The 20,456-nt window shown below is 30.6% G+C and overlaps 3 protein-coding genes and 1 long non-coding RNA gene across 13 annotated transcripts in view; 2 read left to right on the top strand and 2 right to left on the bottom strand.

Moving 5' to 3' along the window:
• LOC113394110 (uncharacterized) overlaps nucleotides 1-867 on the bottom strand; it is a 43,192-nt gene extending 42,325 nt beyond the window's left edge. For all 10 annotated transcript variants that reach the window (XR_010309803.1, XR_010309802.1, XM_064220114.1 and 7 more), the window contains exon 1: nucleotides 435-867. Coding sequence is in view for 8 of the 10 variants with exons in the window: in XM_064220114.1 (XP_064076184.1) it covers nucleotides 435-689 (255 nt within the window). In the remaining 2 variants the exon portion in view is untranslated. The remainder of the gene's footprint in view (nucleotides 1-434) is intronic.
• A 422-nt stretch (nucleotides 868-1,289) lies between these two features.
• On the top strand, nucleotides 1,290-4,262 carry LOC113394105 (uncharacterized). The gene is made up of 4 exons (XM_026631305.2): nucleotides 1,290-1,722; nucleotides 1,904-1,994; nucleotides 2,376-2,494; nucleotides 3,810-4,262. Exons 1-4 carry the CDS (start codon nucleotides 1,581-1,583, stop codon nucleotides 3,983-3,985), a joined length of 528 nt encoding a protein of 175 aa, XP_026487090.1. The 5' UTR covers nucleotides 1,290-1,580; the 3' UTR covers nucleotides 3,986-4,262.
• A 9,057-nt stretch (nucleotides 4,263-13,319) lies between these two features.
• LOC113394104 (calmodulin-like protein 4) lies at nucleotides 13,320-16,896 on the bottom strand. Its single transcript, XM_026631304.2, has 6 exons — nucleotides 16,808-16,896; nucleotides 16,674-16,704; nucleotides 15,859-15,972; nucleotides 15,344-15,435; nucleotides 14,965-15,072; nucleotides 13,320-13,633 (listed from the first exon to the last, which is right to left on the bottom strand). Exons 1-6 carry the CDS (start codon nucleotides 16,808-16,810, stop codon nucleotides 13,532-13,534), a joined length of 450 nt encoding a protein of 149 aa, XP_026487089.1. The 5' UTR covers nucleotides 16,811-16,896; the 3' UTR covers nucleotides 13,320-13,531.
• A 248-nt stretch (nucleotides 16,897-17,144) lies between these two features.
• Nucleotides 17,145-20,357, top strand: LOC135194527 (uncharacterized). The gene is made up of 2 exons (XR_010309804.1): nucleotides 17,145-17,327; nucleotides 20,290-20,357. It is a non-coding gene; the product is annotated as an uncharacterized LOC135194527 (long non-coding RNA).
• The last annotated feature ends 99 nt before the right edge of the window (nucleotides 20,358-20,456 follow it).

Genomic DNA, 20,456 nt, shown 5'->3' with positions numbered 1-20,456 from the left:
ATACTCTAAACTGACGATTGATATTTAAAAATGAATTGATGAACTGATGTAGTATTTAATCAATATCTTAACATGACTTTACCATGTGAGCTATTTGTCTGGGTTTATATTCGTTATGATTATACATGTTGTAAATAAACTGTGCAGTCTTCTCTCATTCATATGATTGATTAATTGATGGTTTACATAAATACTTATTGTTTGGTATGATAATTAGTAATCAGTATGTAAATTTTCTACTTTTACTCAATTTCTAATAAGCATTTTGAGATTTTAAAGCGTTTTCATAATTTATGATAATCGAAATTTCACTTCGTACGTACTGCTATGTCATATATTATTTAAGTACATAATATGTCAAAATAGTAACCAAAGGTCAACGACATTGAGACGGACAATACCAATATAAAGGGAAATCGAGGTTATAAACTTACAGCGATCTCGAATAGAGATGGAAAGTCTTCTTGCGGAGCGTCTGCCAGTTCCACGAGGAGATCGAGCTCCGCGTTGAGGTCTGCAAGCTCAGCGTCCCCTAGCTCATCCTTCAAGATATCACCGATCTCGTCAGACACCGCCGCTACCGCAGACGCTACCTCGTCCGTAGGCAGAGACGTCTTCACCAAACCACCGGCCTCTGAATCAGTACCCGACCTACTACGGTCCGAACATTTTCCCATTGAAAACATCATTCAAAAAGTGTTCTGTACACGAAATAGTGTAAACGAAACATCTAAGGTCACAGCTTTATCAATTAGAATGCACGGACGGTTCCAATACGCATTGTATGAAAAGAAAAACCATTTTTTCCTTCACACCGATGGATCCCGAACTTTTTGACAATACCAATATGGCGACGATATTTTTAGGTATTTGTGACCAGCCGCGGTGAGATATTAATTTTTATTTTGGCAATACCAAAATTTCAACTATTTATATATATAGAATTTCTTTAGACATTAAATCAATAAATGTATATAATCGGAGCAAAAAATAATTAATTATTTTCATACCAAGATAAGTTAAAGTATGAATTTTAAAGGTTTATTTGAAAATGTATCTTTTTATGTTTTTTAAGATTTAATCAACTCACTTATTGTTAATTATTTAATAAAAGTTGGCTGAAATATAAGACACAAATAAAAGACGTAGCTTTAAACACATTACTATTTATTAATAACCATCTTTAAGTTTATATAACTAGTTTCAAATATGACGTATTTTTTATAATTGCAACTCAGAAATGTACATAATCTTATCAGATTGACAGTGACAATGACATTACAATGCCCTGCGCGAAAATTCGACGATGCTAACATCTAATTATAAATTTTGCATGAAAATGTCTAATGCAGGTAAAATACCGCAGTGCGATGCACGCTTAAACTTACGCGCGTATATTTACGTGTAGAACAGTCACCTGGTTAATTCAATTATCCTTTCCTAGGCTATTATGAAATCACGCATAAGTTGACAAGTATATGCCGTGTGTTTTATAATTTATATGTATAAATTAGCTCTTGAATTCAAGTTCGACAGGTCATAACGTGGGTGAAGATATAAGTCAATGAAATAAATGCACTATGGCAGTTCAAAATAAAGTTTTATATGCGTTTAGAGGCTGGATAGCCTTCGTAGCTTTCATGGATCTCGGTACGGCCGGACGTTCGTATATTGAAAGAAGATCGTTTTTAAGCAATAATGGTGACAATGAACATCTAGACGGTAAGTATTATTAATAGGATATTAATCATAAATTTTATAAAGTTACGAAGTTTCGTATTTCAACCGTTTAAACTTTAAATTTCGAACATAATAGGTAGAAATACCAAGAAACCTTATTATATTTATTAGATAATATTTAATTTCTTTCGTAAATGTTGCTATATATAAATGTTAATTTCAGGAGACTTCACAATATCCCGAATGCTGGGAATGTATTCGGTGCTGAAGGCGCTTGCTTTGATACATTGTACACTATACATACATTACAGACCGTGAGTCGATTGTTTATTAGTATTGCTGTAGCAATTACAAATAGTAGTACTTAGTATTGTTGTGTTACGGAAGAGTGGGATAATCTACAGGCACAAGGGACATAACATCATAGTTCCCAAGGTTGGTGTAAGGAATGAATGAAAATGTGTATGTAAGGAATGAATAAAAGACGGGGGTGATACCATCAGGAGGTCCATTTGCTGGTCCATTTACATGTATCACAAAAAACAAATAGCATATTTTGCATTCCGAGGCACAGGCTCCAGGCTGCTTGAAGGAAATCTTGTCCATAAAAACCGATAATGTTTTAAAAAGTAACACTGTAAATGATCACATGATTCTATTTTTAAACGTTACTCAATCAATGTGTTTTGTTTCAGTGTGGTATCAATGGGCTACTGGTCATTATTTTTGACTATCATATTGTATTTCACGGAGGCCTTCTATTTTCACTCAACTAATCTTAATTTTTATGTGGTTTTTCCTTGCATATTAAATAGTAAGTATTGCCATTTTATTAAATTTAGTTTAAGATATTTTTATTGCATCTAATGCAACTGTTTTATGACATATGATGTCTTTGTTAAATAATGAGTTTATATGTTACTGTAAAAGCTCGAACTACGGTAAATTTACCGATTATGACTGGCAAATGTCCATAAAACTTTGGGATTCGAACTTTTACCATCATTCACTTGGTAAATCTTAGGATTTACATGTTAGGTTAGGTTAGGTTGGAATGGTAAAGTCCGAAAAAGTCGTCCATCTATTATAAATACTTAAATTCATCAACTCATGTCGGTAAATCTTAGGTTTTACTGGAAAATCTTAAGATTTACCTTAGTTCGAGCTTTTACAGTAACATATATAATATATTCGGACTGTGCAAAAGTTCCATGTCTTGATTTGACTTCAGTTAAAGAATATCATCACTTACATTTACATATTTATGTGATTAGCCTAAAGATCTACTATATAATGCACAAAATATGTTTCTGTTCAATATATCTTTATTTATAATACAACACTGTACCACTTAAATACTCATATCCACTATAATTTGACTTCCAAAGTTCCGATATCAACCTTAAAGGTATTTGAAACGCGATTTTTTCGCGAATCCATAATTAATTTCATAGATAATACGAGATCTCGACCAATGATATTCCGTCAATTCAATGTCAAAATTGTGTTTGCTGCTTTTATCAATAGGTTAAAATGATAAACGATTATAAAACCAAGAGTTAATTCTCGCTCAAGTTCTGTAACTAATGATTTGGTAATGTCATCCGGCTCGAAGGACCGAAATATTATAAAGTTTTTAACATACCTTTTTATTAATAAGATGATAGAAATTTACGCGAATTTATGCCTTGGTGTTCATTACGACTACGAGTAATTCAGCAGAAATTAATCATAAACAATGACAGTGAAAACACATTATTTACTAAATGTTTTTTTTTAAATTTAAACAGAATTGCTGACGCGGCAATAGACTTAGCCGTGTCTGTTTCTATCTGAACGGGATATAGAAATTTATATCTTTTATTATTTCATTAATAAAAGAACACCCAGTATCCCATCGTTGTACAAAAATATTTTCTCTCTTCAAAGATAATGTTTCGAAGTTTGTTCCATGACGCCGTTCCATGTCTATTCGAGAATATACATAAGGCAAATATTCTAACGACTCGTACATCTTTACTCGCCTCACATGAAATTTTATCTATATCTATAATTATCAATAAACATAAGAAATGAAATACTCGTTAGAGCAGCACAGCAATACAAAATATCAATTAAATTGTTTTCAGTAATAACGCTATTAGGTTTAATATATCTACCATCGAAACTGAAACTATGGGGTACGATACCCGGAACTTCGGGTATGGATCGGGATGTGGACGATGAGAACACTCAAATATTACGACAGATGGGCAACTTTAGGAGGAGGAAACCTGGCAACCCCATCAAAAACAAACACGTCTGATAAGTGTCGACACATTATGAATATGGCTGTGTTTTTTCCTGCACTTGATGAAATAGGGGCCTTATAAATTAACGTTTGTTTTTTAAATGATTAAATACACAGAATATAAACGGAAATAGTGTAATTTTACTTTCAATAAAAACAGTTGGATGTATTTTTTTTAAGAGCATTCTTGCATAGAACATTTTATTTTGTGTATTAAATCAATAAAATTGTAGTGTATATCTGGTTGTCATATGTGTCGGCGTCGTAGCCAGGGTCTGCTAAGGGCATAACCTTCATTTTCAGACTGTAGGACTTGAGAATAGGCACACACAAAACATTATGATAAGATTTTTTTTTGTATTGGTACAAACTCCTATATAAAAATAAGAAGTATTGTTGCGCTGAAGTTAAATTAAATTAATTCCCTAATCAAATACACGACATCCCTGACAAAAATCAAACTAAAAAGTTTAAAAAAAAAATATAGCCATGTCATTCGGCGTGATATAAAAATTCTAACGATATCCCACACGTCCAAATCTGTCGAGATATTTAAAGTTATGTTGGAATAAGGTAACTCACACGTGTATACATCGACCTTGAAAACATTACACTAACTGCTGGGCAGTCGCGTTAAACGAATGGGGGGTTCCTTGCTAGAGGCGCTCAGGACCCTGACTGCGACGCTGATTTCTATTATAATAATGTACTTAAACATTTTAACCATAAATAAGAAATATTTGAATCAGTTTGATACTTCAAAATTTTACAGTTTTAATTGTTTTAAATACGACATGAAAATAAATAAGTTTAACTATAAAAAATAAATATATATGGCAAATTATTTGCAAACGCTGGCAACACACTTTTGTTTCCGTCACTTTTGATATAGAGGAAAGATTTGTTCGTTAACAGCCGTTACCAGCGTTGCAGAACTATCGACAGTTTAGGTTAAAAGTGATGGTTTTTGCAATACTATCGATAGTATTGCTAGCACCTTAACTATCGATAGTCAATCGATATGCAATACTAGTCGTTACGCATAACGAGCAATCAAAGTCGTCGTATAAATTTAGACTTCACATGAAAATAACTTCGAAAATTACAAAATATTGTATTGGGACGCTTTCGAGTAACGCCTGTCCCTAGCGTTCGATTTTTAAATGTAATAACTGGACTTATACCGATTGAAGTTTGGACACACTATGGAGATTTGTGCTATGCTTGCTAAAATAATAGCTCAATGTTTCACGACAAAATGATTGTTTAATTACGACTTTTTAAAAAAATTTAATAATAATAGTTCATTGTTGTCGTTTACAATGTTATACGCGATTTAAATCCGCTTGAAACTGACTATTTCAATCGTCACACGAAATGCTTAAAATTATATAGTCAAGGAGTCGACTTCGTTTTAGAGGTCTGTTAAAGAAATTGTAAAATATATAAATTAATGCTTAAAAGTATTAGAATTTGTAAAGTTTGTTGCAAATCGACCAATCAGTAAAAATGTTTGCCAAATATCTTAGTGACGTAGCAAGTTAGTAGCAATAAATGCAATGCTTAGAGACCATTTCACGAAACGAGCTCCCAAAGGGAATTGCCCTCGTGCGCTCATTGGTTCAAACGCTTGACCTTCAAGATTATCTTATATGCTGGATTTTTATCGCTCATCTCTAACGGCGCGTTTAGACCAAAGAGATTCGAGTAAATTGTTCCCTGGGAGTTCGATTCGTGGAATAGGCTGCAGTTGGTTTAGAGTATTGTAGATTTTGAGCTCATTTATGAGACGCTAGATTTCTTTTGACGTTCGATTAGATGGATTTAGGGTTCGTGCAATAATCGCCATTATGTAATTTTAGATTAGCTTTAATTAAAATTAGGTACGCATAACGTAAATTTCGTTTTCGTATTTCATATGATTTATCACAAGTGTTTTGTTTTTATCAATTCGGTTTTTTTTTCTTTTTCATATGTCGTGTTATTTATATATTATGTTTCTAAGATGAATTTTAGAACGTAATAGATTATCAATTTCGTTCACATATTAATTCGCGATTTACGAAATCAAATATTGTTTAAAGTAAATTTGACAGCCATAACTGTCCCACCAGTAGGCTTAGAGCTTATATCACCAAGCAGTCCAATGCGGCTGAAAATATCTTTCGAAGTAAATTACTACTAATTTAATACAAGTCAATTAAATACCGCGAATATTGCTTAAACTTGTTTTTTTTTGTTTTTATATAATTTTTACGTATCTAATTTCTTATAATGTTTTGTTAAATGTTTAAACTTATTCATCAATTGCGTTATAAAATACATATAAAATATAACATAAATATGTTAAGTAACGAAGTGCTTTGTAGGCAACGAATGCTTTAATAACAAAGGTTTCCTATGTATAATAAAAATATGCTTTTTGACATTGCTATTAAATACAATTTTACAGTGCTTCGAATTGATGACGTTCAGCTAAACTTATATCTCTAGACGCGTTCTCAAAAGATAAATAAACGATAGCTTAAATACGAGCTTTAAAGCCTCATAGATTTCATAATAGATCATCATAAATGAAGAGGTACTCTTATATAAGAGATCTTTTGTGTATCGCAAGCGTGTCTAGAGCTTAAACTTCACTGACTTTCAGACCAGAGTTTAATGTGTTATTAATTAGTACTCACGGCGTCGTAAAGGCTTGACATCAATCTTTAAGTGGATCGTAGTAATTAGAATTGAAATTGGGCTTATAAGAAAACTTGTAATGTTATATTTAATGATTTATTTAAAAGGCACACATGTAATGTGTAAGCCTGTAAATTTCCCACTGCAGGGCTAAGGCCTCTTCTTAATTTGAGGGAAAGTTTTGTAGCTAATTCGACCACACTGTTCCATTTGGGTTAGTATACACATGCGGCAAATTTTCGTTGAAATTTCCTGCAGGTTTCCTCACGATGTTTTCCTTCACCGAGCACGAAATGAATTATAAACACAAATTAAGCACATGAAAATTCAGTGGTGCTCGCCGATGTTGGAACTCGCAATCATCGGTTAAGATGTACGCGTATTAACCACTAGGCTATCTCGGTATTTAAAAGGTACATCAACATCAAATAAATATTTAAATCTCTTCTCGTGATTGCGTCGTAGTAAACGAATGAAACAATAGTTCTCCATCTCGTTCCATCGATAGCATGATTTCACTAGACATTATTCCGATGTTTTAACTAGCAATGCCTGTAAACAGATTATGTAAATATATATGGCTGAATGAAGTACGACGGCAGCAAAGTTTCCAAAAAAAAAGTATTAAAACTACAGTTTAAATTTATAACTAAAATTACAAGCTGCTCGATCAATGTAAGATGCAAGAAAAATTCCCACAGAATTACCAAAACTTTGTATCGTCAATTCAATTGATAATTTCACTGAACACATTTCATCACTTGAATCACGCCACCGCACATTACTTAATCAACAGATCGCACGACGCGTGGTAATGTAACAGCTGTAGCAAGACTGGATATATCCAGAAAATGCAAAAACATTTTTAGAACCAACTATTGATCGTTGAGGAGTTCCTTGTTCTGGCCAATCCTGGATGTAAAATGATACTAATACTAATTCCGATTGCAAAAGTTGACCTTATCGAAGCAACTTTGGTAGTTAAATCAAAAGTAATATTTGAACTTTGGTCTGTTAGTCTCAAATCGACTTGTCTAAGGATATATATAATTAGGTTCTGGTGTATTAATCTTAAAATTATTTTAACGAAAGGACGTTACAATTTTTCTTTAATACCAGATATAATATTTAATAATTTAAAAAAATCGTCACTTTTCTCCAAGATATTTTCAAAAGATTTTCGTTCTTATGATGTTGCTTGATCTAGATAAAGAAATATCAGTATTTTCCCTTTGATAATCTAAGTCATTTAGGCATAGTCAATTAGATTTTTTAGTAGTTTATTGACACTTAATAAACTCGTGTGATTTTAGGCACAAGTTTCCATAAACTTTTATCCCACGTAAAAACGTATAAGCAATTCAAAATTATCTCGTATTGTGTAAAGTTGCTGAATTATACGCACAATCTCTAAACTGAACTAATTCGTTTACAATTGACAGAACTAAAGCTATCTCTTTCTCATGTGTGAAGTTAAAATGAGATGACAAATATGAGTTCAGTTAAATTGCTCAGTTTAGGGATTGTGTGATAAAGCAAAGTTACCATTAAGCTTCGACACACGTATCAGATGACTAACGCTTGACTGACTTGAAATTCACGATAAATATATCCATATTTTAAATATACTCAACGATAGAACAATATTTGAATATTTTTTTAAAAATTTTCACGTAACTTTTTCCTGATATATCTAATCTTAACAATTTTAAATTTCCTCGAAAATAGATTTTCCTAAATAGTCATTCCCTTTATAATATACACAAATTAAAAGTGGTGCCAATAATATAGTTCGTTGTTGAATTATTTTAAAATATACACAGTTGTATGCAATCTCCAATTTGACAGGACTAAAATATTACTATCTCTTTCTCACGTATGGAGTTCAACAAAGATAGCATGTATTTTAGATAGTTTTTAACTTGTGAGTTTGTGTACCTTACAATACCGGTATAATATATTGAAGCAATATTCACTTTTTTATATTTTAAATTGTTAGCGTTGATGGTTTTTGTAGAAATGTTGCTAATAATTGAATGTGTGTTATAAGCCTAATATATGCATTATTATATAATTACAGGTTTTATTCCAAGAAGTTTGTATAATTTAGAATAACGTTGTTTTTTTATATAGAAAAATGATAACAAAACTCAGAGATAATAACCGTAAAAACTAACTGTGTATCTGAATATAGACAAAATTAAATTAAATACATACTAAGATATTGAAAATTATAAAAAGCATGTTATTATATTATTCAATTTATTATAATTATATGTCAAAAGTAAAAAAAAAAAAAACATTTCTGCTAAAACAGGAAATTTAAAAAAGAAATAGACAGTCTCACTCCAGATGACGTAAGGATTCTAACGATACCATACATCCAAATCTATGCAGATTTTTAGAAACTGACATACTAACATGGACCTTGAAAATATGTAACTGTTATTTATCAGTAATATATAATTTTATTGGATGCTCGTGTTCAGTAAAAATATATATAATTACTTTAAAGCAGTATCTCGTATTCCTTTATGTGTTTGTTATTTAAAAAAAAATTAACTGAGAATTTGTTTTCGCGTGAATCTCATTTACTTATTTTATTAATCCTAAAAATAGTCTTAGATATTCCAATAGAACTAAAATAGCTTAGTTTAGTTTTAGTTGCAAGTATTCCTTTATTAATAATTGTGATTGTCTTTGTTGATTTTATATCGATATTTTTCCCGCGTTTTTTCTCTTTATGTCAATATCAGTTTTTGAGGTTATTAGCGGTAAGATGTTTGAATAATGAAATCTAATATTTTCATACATTTTTAAAACGTTTGATGCCAAAGCAATAATCGGTTTTTTTTTTAATTGTAAAACTACAATGATATGATAAATGTTACCGTCTCTCTGACTATAAAACAAATAATACATTTTAATTCTATGCACGCATCGCAATGTTGACTAAATAAATAAATAATCTACTCTCATAATAATTAAACAATTTTTTGATGAACTTACTATTCGTTTTGATTTTGATCAAAGATTTTTTTTCTAAAAAATATTTTTTTTATCTGTTTCGTTTTTGCAGTGTTTTTTAGTAACAAGTGCGAGTAAGTGGTAAGGAAATGTATCGCTAAGGGTCTAAGTAAGATTCCATAAATATTCAAAATGGCGCTACTGTAGTTGAATGACATTACCTAAAAACAGCATTTATGCATTTTTTTATTTGGATTTATAAATTTTAATGGATGAAATGACTTTAAAAATTGCGCCATCATATGAACTTGTATATTGCGTTCCTTCAAATCTCACTCTAGCTCCAGCAACGCCATCGAAATGTCACACAGTTTAAGGATCACTTTTTATAAACAAAGATAATTTTCCTTACCTTTACACTCAATATTTTTAAGACTTATTTACGCCAATGGTCAATTCATACCAATCTAAAAAATGTTAACAAAAAAATCTCGTGAATTGATCCGTACTATGAAAAATTGTAATTGTTTTTGTCGGTTGTCGCGTGGTTTGTTTAAAATAAGTAATTATGTCCAAATATCGAGAGAGAAATATAGATAATATGTGCCATGTATAATCTGTATATTGTTTTTAGATTTTTTTATTGATTCGTAACAAAAAAACTTGTTATACGCGTTTTTATTATGCAAATTTATAATTGTTAAAATAATAATTTCCTTTGCTATTGATAAATTATTCGCCGTTAACCCGTTCACAGCCACTGACCATATGTGGGTATTTATTCTGTTCATATTCAATCATAAAATATTGGCGGGAATGATTAGAGTAATAAAATAGTTTAGTGACACGTCACACATACAGTGCCATTGGCATTGAATGGGTTAACATATATTAAAGCAGTATTTATAAAATATGTTATCTATGTACGCTTTCAATAGCTTTTTTTGTACATTTATCTTTCTAAACTATGATTTAAAACGAAACACAGATAGAAATAAAATACTTTCACCTGTCAAAATTAACGTCTTGTGTGTTACGTGCGTTAAGGAACTATGTTCTAGATCTCTTTCAAATTGTACGAGATAAGGATTTTGAATTTGAATTAATTCGAAATCAATTTAACTTTTTTGTCTTGTTTTTATATAAAACAAATTTCGAAATAATTTGAATCGAATTTGAGGCGCAGCGTTCTGTAACGTGATAACGATTATAAGTTTAACTTCTGTGCGCACGCTTTGGTTCTGTGTATATCAGAGCGGTTGCTAGTTTGTTCGACTATGAATATTATTGCGATGTTATGGTAACTCCAATATTTTTAAATACGGTTTTACGATCGTGTGTATTCGACCGTCACTAATAAAAAAATATTTGTCAATTGTCAGTTGAGGTTAATGCTGATTCCGTTGTTGGAAAATCTTTAATAAAATATATTCCAATGACAGGAGAAATAAAGATAAACAAACCTTAGATGACATAGGTACTCTATTTGATAATAGTTGTGCTGTATTATGTACTACAAACAAGTCGTGATCAATATATTTTTAGTCTTTATTTGTAATACCACAATATACTATTTAAGTATTTATATAAATTTTAATTTTATTTCCAAAGTTCCGATTAAAAACTTCGCTGACATTCGAAATGAAATTTTCACGAATTCATAATTAATACCACAGACTTAAATAGTCTGTGGTATTAATCACGACCAGTAATGTAATGTCAATTCAAGGTAAAAGCTGATTATTCGAATCGACTTTATTAAAAGAATGTATAGTTCAATATACTCTATATTCGACTTTCTAATGTCAAATTATTTACGAGAGAAAGTGATGTATTATACCAGGTTGCATTTTAACAGGACACAAGCGAAAGAGATGGCTGTATTTTTGAGAGGTTTTCTCAACGGAATCAGCACTTAGTTAATAAATTAACTGCTCTTATGTATTTTCAATTAAATGGCTTTAGTTATAATTAGCAATTGGACCACGATACTAGTGCCATATCATATTACAGGTTTGTTAATATTTAAATAAAATGTTTTAATGATTTAATTGTTTTATTTGACTACCCTTTTAGATGTGATTCGATGTGATAACTTCTTATGGGAGGGTAAACCGCTTCGTTACGTAACGCGTTACGGCGACAGTCTGTTTTGACCCAACTGAAACATATCCACAATTACAGGTCGTTAATAAATAAGGATTCTTTAATGGACAACATATATCAGTAAAATTCATAAAATCGTGATTTTTCGATATTGAATCCATAAAATTCAATGACATTAAGTTCAACGGGCGGCCATGTTTGACGTTTACGGTCGCGTTCAGTTTGCGTGTTCCAAATAAATGTGCAGAGTAAACTCGATGGAAACTTATCCACAAAAAGTTATTTATAAATGATAAACAGGATTTGTTTAGTTGTATTTATTTTATCCGAGCGAAGCCGGGTTTTCATTTAGTCTTATAATATAATGGTATTAACGGGTAAGCTTTTAATTTAAATGCTTCATACTTAACACAAATGACTCGACAAATTTCTTTTAATTGTATAAAGGATATATACGAAGAAGTGTTCAACAAGGATTAATTTGAGGTATTTTTTGAATTTGCCATATACAAATAACTGATTTTTATTATGTCGAATCGTATTTGTAGCAAGGTATTGTTTACGTACCTTTTAAAGTTGACAAAAACGAAGCTAAATAAGACGAATTGTTAATAAAATATAAATTTTATATCATCACATTACTTACTCAGTGAAACGGAAGGCAATAACATTTAGTACATTACATACTTTTTAATATTAATCTTTTATATTTTTACAAATTTGTTATTTTTCTACATGTTGCTATCGTGACGTCCCGTTTTAATTTTTTGTTATTTCGCTTGCCATGGGACATGCAACAGTCTCTCTTGCATAAACTAAACACATTTATTTTTAATACGACTTTTATTTACTTATTCTAACTAAGCACATGTCAAGCATGTACATACAATGTTTTTTTCAAAACACACCATAACATATTAAAATCGCCATCGTTACAACCGATTAATACGGACACCATTTCCACGATCAGAAGAATAAATGCGAAATAAAATACGTGTGCCCGACAGAAGTGATAACTTAAGCTGTCCGAAATACGGCTAGCGCTGTGGGTTAGAGTGAGAGGAGCCTGCCTAACGCTGTCGTATGCGTGGGAAAGGGACGCCAGACAGACTAGCGGTGTAACGCGTTACGTAACAAAGCGGTTTATCCATAAGAAGTAGTGTTGCATATTGATAGTCCACTATCGATAGTTAACTTAAACTATCGAAGGCCTATACCATCGATACTGTCAATAGTATCGCTGCTACAAATAGTGTTCCTTACAGAGAGTTAGCGACACTATCGATAGTCAAACTATCGATAATTCGGCAAAGCTGATAAGAAGTTATCACTTCAAAAATGAAAACCCCTTTTATAGACAAAAAATTTAATATAAAAATAAACTTTGACAAATAAAATCATATTTAATATCGAATTGTGACTCCAGCATATTTATATAATAAAATGTTTTTTTAAAAGTATCATTGCAGAGGCCTTGACCTTCATAAGTTACATATGGTAACCCAGCGACAGTTAATTTATTATACTTTTCTTCGGGTTCCACAGTGACTGCTGGTAATAATAATAATTAAATACAGATTATCTAAATTCTCTTCAAGAACGCCAAATAAAATACAAGTTAATACTTCATTACGAAAATAGTAAACTACTTTAATAAATAGACCGATGAGCCATACACTGGCAACATTCATATATATTTTTTACAAGTGGCAACGATTTAGATTTTATTTAATTACAATAAAAAAAAATCACATTTAATATAAAAATAAACAGCTTCAAATTTATGTGATTGATATTTATAATTCAATAATAGTCCGGTACGGGTGCACAGGCTATCTTCACGAAGTCTTCGTAACGAACAATACCGTTGTTGGAGACGTTCGCTTCACGGAATATATTATCCACCTGAAAATTAAAATTGAACACATTTAACATAACAAATATCCTTCCTTAATATTTTATATAGTGTATTTAGGTACTGATGTCGTCCTGACCGATGGCATTGAAGGAATATAATTCTATAGAAAAACCCAGAAATTTATCGGATTGAACTCAGAACCTCGGGATCAATGGCCTTATAACAAGCCACGACTCCAACATAAATAGCTACTACAACTACTAGCTGCTTATGTAAGCAAGGAGTCAAATAAGAGTTACGGTCTTTAATTATTATCTTAATCACACAACACAACACTTTAATTTTCACAATTACTTTTTACTTTTAGGGATGACGTTGCTTTTAATTATAATTACTTTTTACTTTTGTGTTATAGTAATTAATTAACCAACACACCTTTCTTGTGCCGTTTTTAGGACACGAATGGCTGGTTTTCCGACTTTATTGTATGTACAATTTCAAGTCAAATTAAAAACCATGTTATTATTTAAAATACATAAGTAGAATCCGCTTATAATGACTCCGCCCATATTGACCAACCGTTTATTGCGACGTACTTAAATCATGAAGTTTGGTTCTCATATAAAATTCTTTGTAAAAAAAGTCGCATATAATGACTTCCCTTATAGTGACAGTTCGCTTATTATGACCCATTTTTAATAAATTGATTAGGATGATTCTTTACACCTTCGGTAATGTTCCCGGCGACGTTCGGCACCCGGCTCATTGTTTTTAATCTGAGTGAGTAATTGTCACTCAAAGGTCGTCTGCAGATTTGTTTATAGCGATATTGAAAATGATAATTCGACCATGGCTTTGTCTTCTATACACAGTAGCATTAGAGACTGTCATTACAAAACAAAAACAGACAAAAGTTACAGATTACTTACATTAAAATATAGTACATACATACATGTTTCGTATGTACTTATTACGTGGAAAATATATATATATATATATATATATTTACAAAACGCTTTGTGTGACGTTCGGTTATTATGACGTATTTGTCAATTCCCTTCGATGTCATTATAAACGGATTCCACTGTATTCTAATCTAAACGGAAAGAATCAACCGAGATACTAAAATATTTGTAGAATATAGTTTTGTGACTTATTAAAACAATGAAATATTTAAAGTCTGTAACATAAGGTAAATACAAAATGTATAAAAATGAATATACACTATACCAAGAGTGAACAAAGGTAGATTAAGAGGGGGTATAATTCCATAGTGTAAATAGAAAAAAAAAAAAATTTTCTTTCAAAAATTTTGTTTCAAATATTTACAAGATTAATAAGATTACTAAACATGTAAAAATAATATGGCAACATTTACCTCTCTCGACGAAAGGCCTTCGCCCCAGTTCTGCAACAAGTTACGTAGCTGCTTTGATGGGATAACACCCCTCTTATCATTGTCACCGGCTTTAAACGCGTTAACAACCTTAAATAGGGAGAATTCAAATTAATTAAATTGACCGCCAAGAAACAAGACTGTATTGTTGTGTTCCGGTTTAAAAGGTGAGTGAGGCAGTGTAACTACAGGCATTAGGGACAGCACTGACTCATATTTCTTAAGGCACCAATGGCTATAGGTGAAACAAAAATTTGAATGTAAGTTTGGTAAAGTGGCTAATTTATGTGGCTGCAGATCCTGATAGCCCAGGTTCAATCTGTAGTTCACGCAATGAAATTATGAAATAAACAATACTTACTTCATGAGGTAGGTTCTCCGCTCTGGAATGTATATGCATCACCTCTAGGAAATCTGCAAACGACATTTTGCCACCTTTGCCTTTTAAGTAACCTGAAAAAAAAAAAATTTCTTTTTTATCTGTGCAATGATGAGAGACCCATCTGTAACTGAGTTTTATAATGATATTAAGAAATGCATAAGGTTCACATCTTAGGTTTTTTATTGTATACAGTATACAGTACCCGCAATAATAAGGAGAAATAGATTCTATCGCAGTAAAAGTGGGACATTGGAGGATTGTGATCAATTGTCAGTGGATCATTTGCCAGTCTACTTCGAAAAGAAAAAAAAACTGCTATTCACACAGAAATATTATAATTATTATGTGAAATAAAAAAGCAACACTATTTTTTGTTATTAAAAATATTTTTCAAGTACAAACAGTTGTAGTATCAAATGTATCAGAACAATAATTTACATAACAAGTATTAACAATAAGGCCTTAACTGAATTTAAGTAAATTAATATACAAACCAGTAAGTTCTTGTATAGTCGGACTCATGCCTAAAGACCTCATTACAACAGTCAGCTCATCCAGAGAAGTGATTTGACCAGATCTTGCAAAGAGATAGAAGCATTCTCGGAATTCTAAAAAAAAACACGAATTATAACTTTAGAACTATCAATTAGATTCGAAAAGTCGACTTATTTCATCCGTTTTTGAAAAGAAATTTGTTATCTTGTTTATTTGGCTCACAAGAGAGTTCCCTGGCAAAAAACATCATGTAAGGATAAAGCATTATGCTCCCTTTCTATCTCTTGATCTCTTTCTATTATAAACAGTTTTATATTATACTATTTAAATCTATATTTTAATTCTCAAGGGATTTCTAATGTCAAATTTATATGTTGAAATTTCCTTATTTTCAAACATTGTTGATTCATTTCATTGTGTCCTTAATAAATAATAAATAGCGAAAATAACTTCGTTCCAAGCGCATATAGCGCGACATATCTTTTATATCTATAAAAGATATAGGCAGAACCTTAACTGCTATGATTATTATTAACGCAAAAAGTGAAATTTTCATGTTCAATGTTCAACAAATCATCATGACTGGCATATGGCAGACGCGAGCGAAGCTCGGGGCGAAAGCTAGTCTCAAATAATACCCATTTATCTTATCAACAGACTATCTGCTAATGTTATATTGAGGGCACAGTATAACGGTGATAATACCGTTTGCATAATAATGATACTATTGACAAATCCCGTTATTAATTTTGAATATTATATCATATATTTAAGTAGGTAATTAAGCAAGATTAAATAGAAATAATCTACATACCATCAATATCTTGTTCCTTGAAATAACGTGCCTGCAACAAATTTGAAATATTTATATGTTATACGTTTACTCAATAAAGATACAAACGAAAAAAACTAACGAACAATGTTTTTTTTAAATCATTAATATATTACCATTGTTTTTAAAAGAAATATGTAAACATTAAAAAACACTGAAAAGTTGGGAAAAGTTTTGTGATTGTAATTGCGAAAAACAATGTCAGTTGTCACAGACACAGATAACGACAAGAAAAACAACTGAACGAAGGGGATAAATTTCCCACATAATATAAATAAATAATTAAATTGCTATTAACCTTCTTACGACTAGTTAAAGCTAAATATTTAATAATATCTAATTTTATTTTAATTTTGAAACGTTTCCTAATGAATTAGGCAAATATACATATCAGTTTTAGTTTCAGTAACATTATCAATTATTCTGTTACAATTATATCAATCTGTGGTCTTAGATAAGATGAAAAAGACCAATCAGCTGACTGACAGCCACGAAGGACTTATTTTTCCATGGTGTAATTATCTAAATTGAGTAAATTATTACATAAAACATTTTTCAAAGCTATCCGTAGTGATTTGTGTTTAAATGTGTTACGCATGTGATACAAATTATAATGGATTTTGTTGACTACACGAGGTGAGTTATATACTATGTATAATTCGATATTGTACCTCTTATTAGTTGTGCACAAAAAAAATATTTAATAAATAAGAGAATGTAAATAAATACAATTTATAGAAATATATGCCTGAAATTAAATTTAATATATATTAATTTAGACGGCGAACATGACTCGCTATGATCATTATATTTCATTTATAAAAATGAAGGTTACTTTGCTTTAAATTGATATAAAATTTTGTTTAATAGAACTAATTTTAACCTAATATCACGACATTCACGTTTAGAAATATTACTTTTGTTCTTATCAATTACATTAACTCTATTTGGATTATATTGTGAAAGATCCTTGGATTAAAAATTTTTTTTTTTGATAGTATTTATTTTCTTTCATCTACATACACTAATAAAAAAAATTAAGTACATGAATGTTACTATATTTAATTGGTCAATAATAAAGAAAAGAAAATACACTTACAATAGAGAAGGCTCAATATTTTTCACCTTAGCATGTATTTCAGCATACAGTTAGCTAAAAAAAGGTGGTATTGTTGTATTTCGTACGTTTGTAAAATACAATTGTCAGCTTTTATAGGCATTATTTTACTTTATGCATTTATAATATTAAAAAAAATCCTTATCAGTGAAATTGAGGCAGCATTGATGGTCTAAGGTAGATTGAATTCATTTATACATCAATCAATTCCAATGTCTATGGGATGAAGGTGACTCAACTTCACCTTCATAAAATATTTAAAAAAAAAAAATATTGTTTTACAAGATACAGCCTAGAAATAGTATGTTTAAATTAATTAATGTTTAAATTATTCTCTTTGATAAAAAGAACACAAAAAAAAGGGAATTGATATGTACAAAATCATTGTGATTGTATATCCAAGGGATATTATTTGCTCTGCACAGTTTCATACCTCATAATACCTCTCTCAATAAACTATCTGTGTCAAATTCATTGCATTGTTTACTGATATTTGCATTCTTTAGCAAAGGAACAAACTCTTCAGTGTTATATAATAGTATAAATATATCTTTCGCTCATATAAATAAACATGATAGCTCGTATAAATATAACCCTTTGCTACCTAGAATTTATTTATATATATATATATATATATATATATATATAACGGCGAGCCGGCAGTATTATTTGGTTCGGGGTCACCATCTTCGTCATACATATTCACAAATAATACAACAAATCGATAGCTGGATTATCGTATATTGATTTTAACAATATTTGATTGGCCACGACCACATCTGTCTTATCCTGCTTGACAACTGACATTTTTATGTTTTTCTAATGTGACAAAGAGCGATTGACTTCCCTGGCCATCCAGAATCAAATCTCAAAACTAAGAGATTACAATCAAAGTATTTAATTATCTGACGCTGCGACATATATATATATGTATCGTTTTATATATCGTCGGTGCGCCTGCAAGAGTCACGAAGTGTTTTTTTCGTATATTTAGATTGTTATGCCATTTAAATTGTTATTTCAATATGCATGTACTGTAGAAACAGTTTTGTGATAACTGCGATAAGTTAAAAGTTTTTTTGCAACTTTTGCAGGCACAACGACAATATATTCTATCATAATTTTATAGCGTATTTTATTTGATTTAGTATGTGTTATTTATATTGTTATTGTTATATATTTTTGAATGTGATATCTATCTACTGTTGGTTGTCCTACTGAAAATAAAATATAATTATTATGTTCGTATGAACGATGAAAACACATGAGTTTGTCATTAACCATGTAATTCCGTATATAGCTTCATTCTGTCACACTTTTTTACACATCCACTTAACAAAGTAAAAAAAGTACCCTACATTTTTAATCATAACATTGTACATAACAAAAATAAATCCATATCTATATAGTCTATGTTATATCATGCATATCATTTTAATTTACATTTACATCATATTTTAAGTTGAAGTTGTAAGTAATGCTTATTAAATAACCATTAACGTCAATTAAAATACTTTACCATTTTAATGAATATGGCTAATAAGGATTGGGACGTAGTAAGATTATTAGCCGATTGTATTTCATGTACATGCGACAAGAGATCGCATATAACATAAGTTAAATAACCTAAAGTAAGACTTTGAAAAGTTTTCGCATGTACTAAATAACGATACTTGCTTCTTTGATATGTGTCTGAAGACACAATTAGATAATTAGCTTCTGTCCGACTTGTACGAGACGCTCGAAGTATCCATCAATGTTGTCTTAGCGAACGGAAGAAAGCTTTCAAAGCATCGTAGTCGTATTCGAGTGTTATCGATAAACTAAAAGGAAGACTGTTTGATGCCTTTAGAATCACAACTCTAGTAAGACTTCAGTTTGGTGCCTAAATCGTTAATATACGAGTGTGTCTACCATGTTATATAATATTGGCATAATTTTTTGGCATGACTGACTTTGCTTTGTATGTTCGTCTTTGTACAAGTTGAATTTGTGTGTTAGAATAATGGCTTACTAACTCTAGATCTCCTAGGACACTGTTTGCATTGAATAGGCTATTTGAAAATGCGAAAAATAAGAGCTTAAAAATGGTTATTTATTAACGAAAGTTGAAAATAATAATTAATTTATTCAAAAATCCATAAATAAAAATGCATATTTTTTAAACGTTTGTCACGTGACACAAAACGCTCCTGACTGGTCGGGTATGTGATGACGTCATTGTGCCACAGATAACAATACAGGCAAGTGACGTCACCGACCCCATTGCAGCGCCATATTGTCGATGTAACGTTTTTAGCGCGCTATTTAAATATGGAATTTTTAATTTGATATCTTTCAGCAAATATGTACTAGAATTAAAAAAAAAAACTCTTGCTGGGTTCCTTAACCTCTACTAAATAATATGAAATGGATTTTAAAAACCAGTTAAATAGCCTATTGTAACCCACGTGTAAAGCGTCCTTAAGTACATTGTTTTAGTTGCAGTTGCCGCTCGTAACGTTACAAGAAAAATGGAAGAAGCAGAAATCATAACTAAACACGCGGAATATTTGGAAAAAACAAAAATAACCTAAATAGAGAATCATTGTGAACTAGTCGAATTTTTTTATTATTTATATATTATTTATAAAAAAGAATATATGTTT

Source organism: Vanessa tameamea, chromosome 31 (assembly GCF_037043105.1).
Source record: "Vanessa tameamea isolate UH-Manoa-2023 chromosome 31, ilVanTame1 primary haplotype, whole genome shotgun sequence".
NCBI lineage: Eukaryota > Metazoa > Arthropoda > Insecta > Lepidoptera > Nymphalidae > Vanessa > Vanessa tameamea.
The sequence above is the reverse complement of the archived record's forward strand: the minus strand, read 5'-3'. Positions and strand labels throughout refer to the sequence as shown.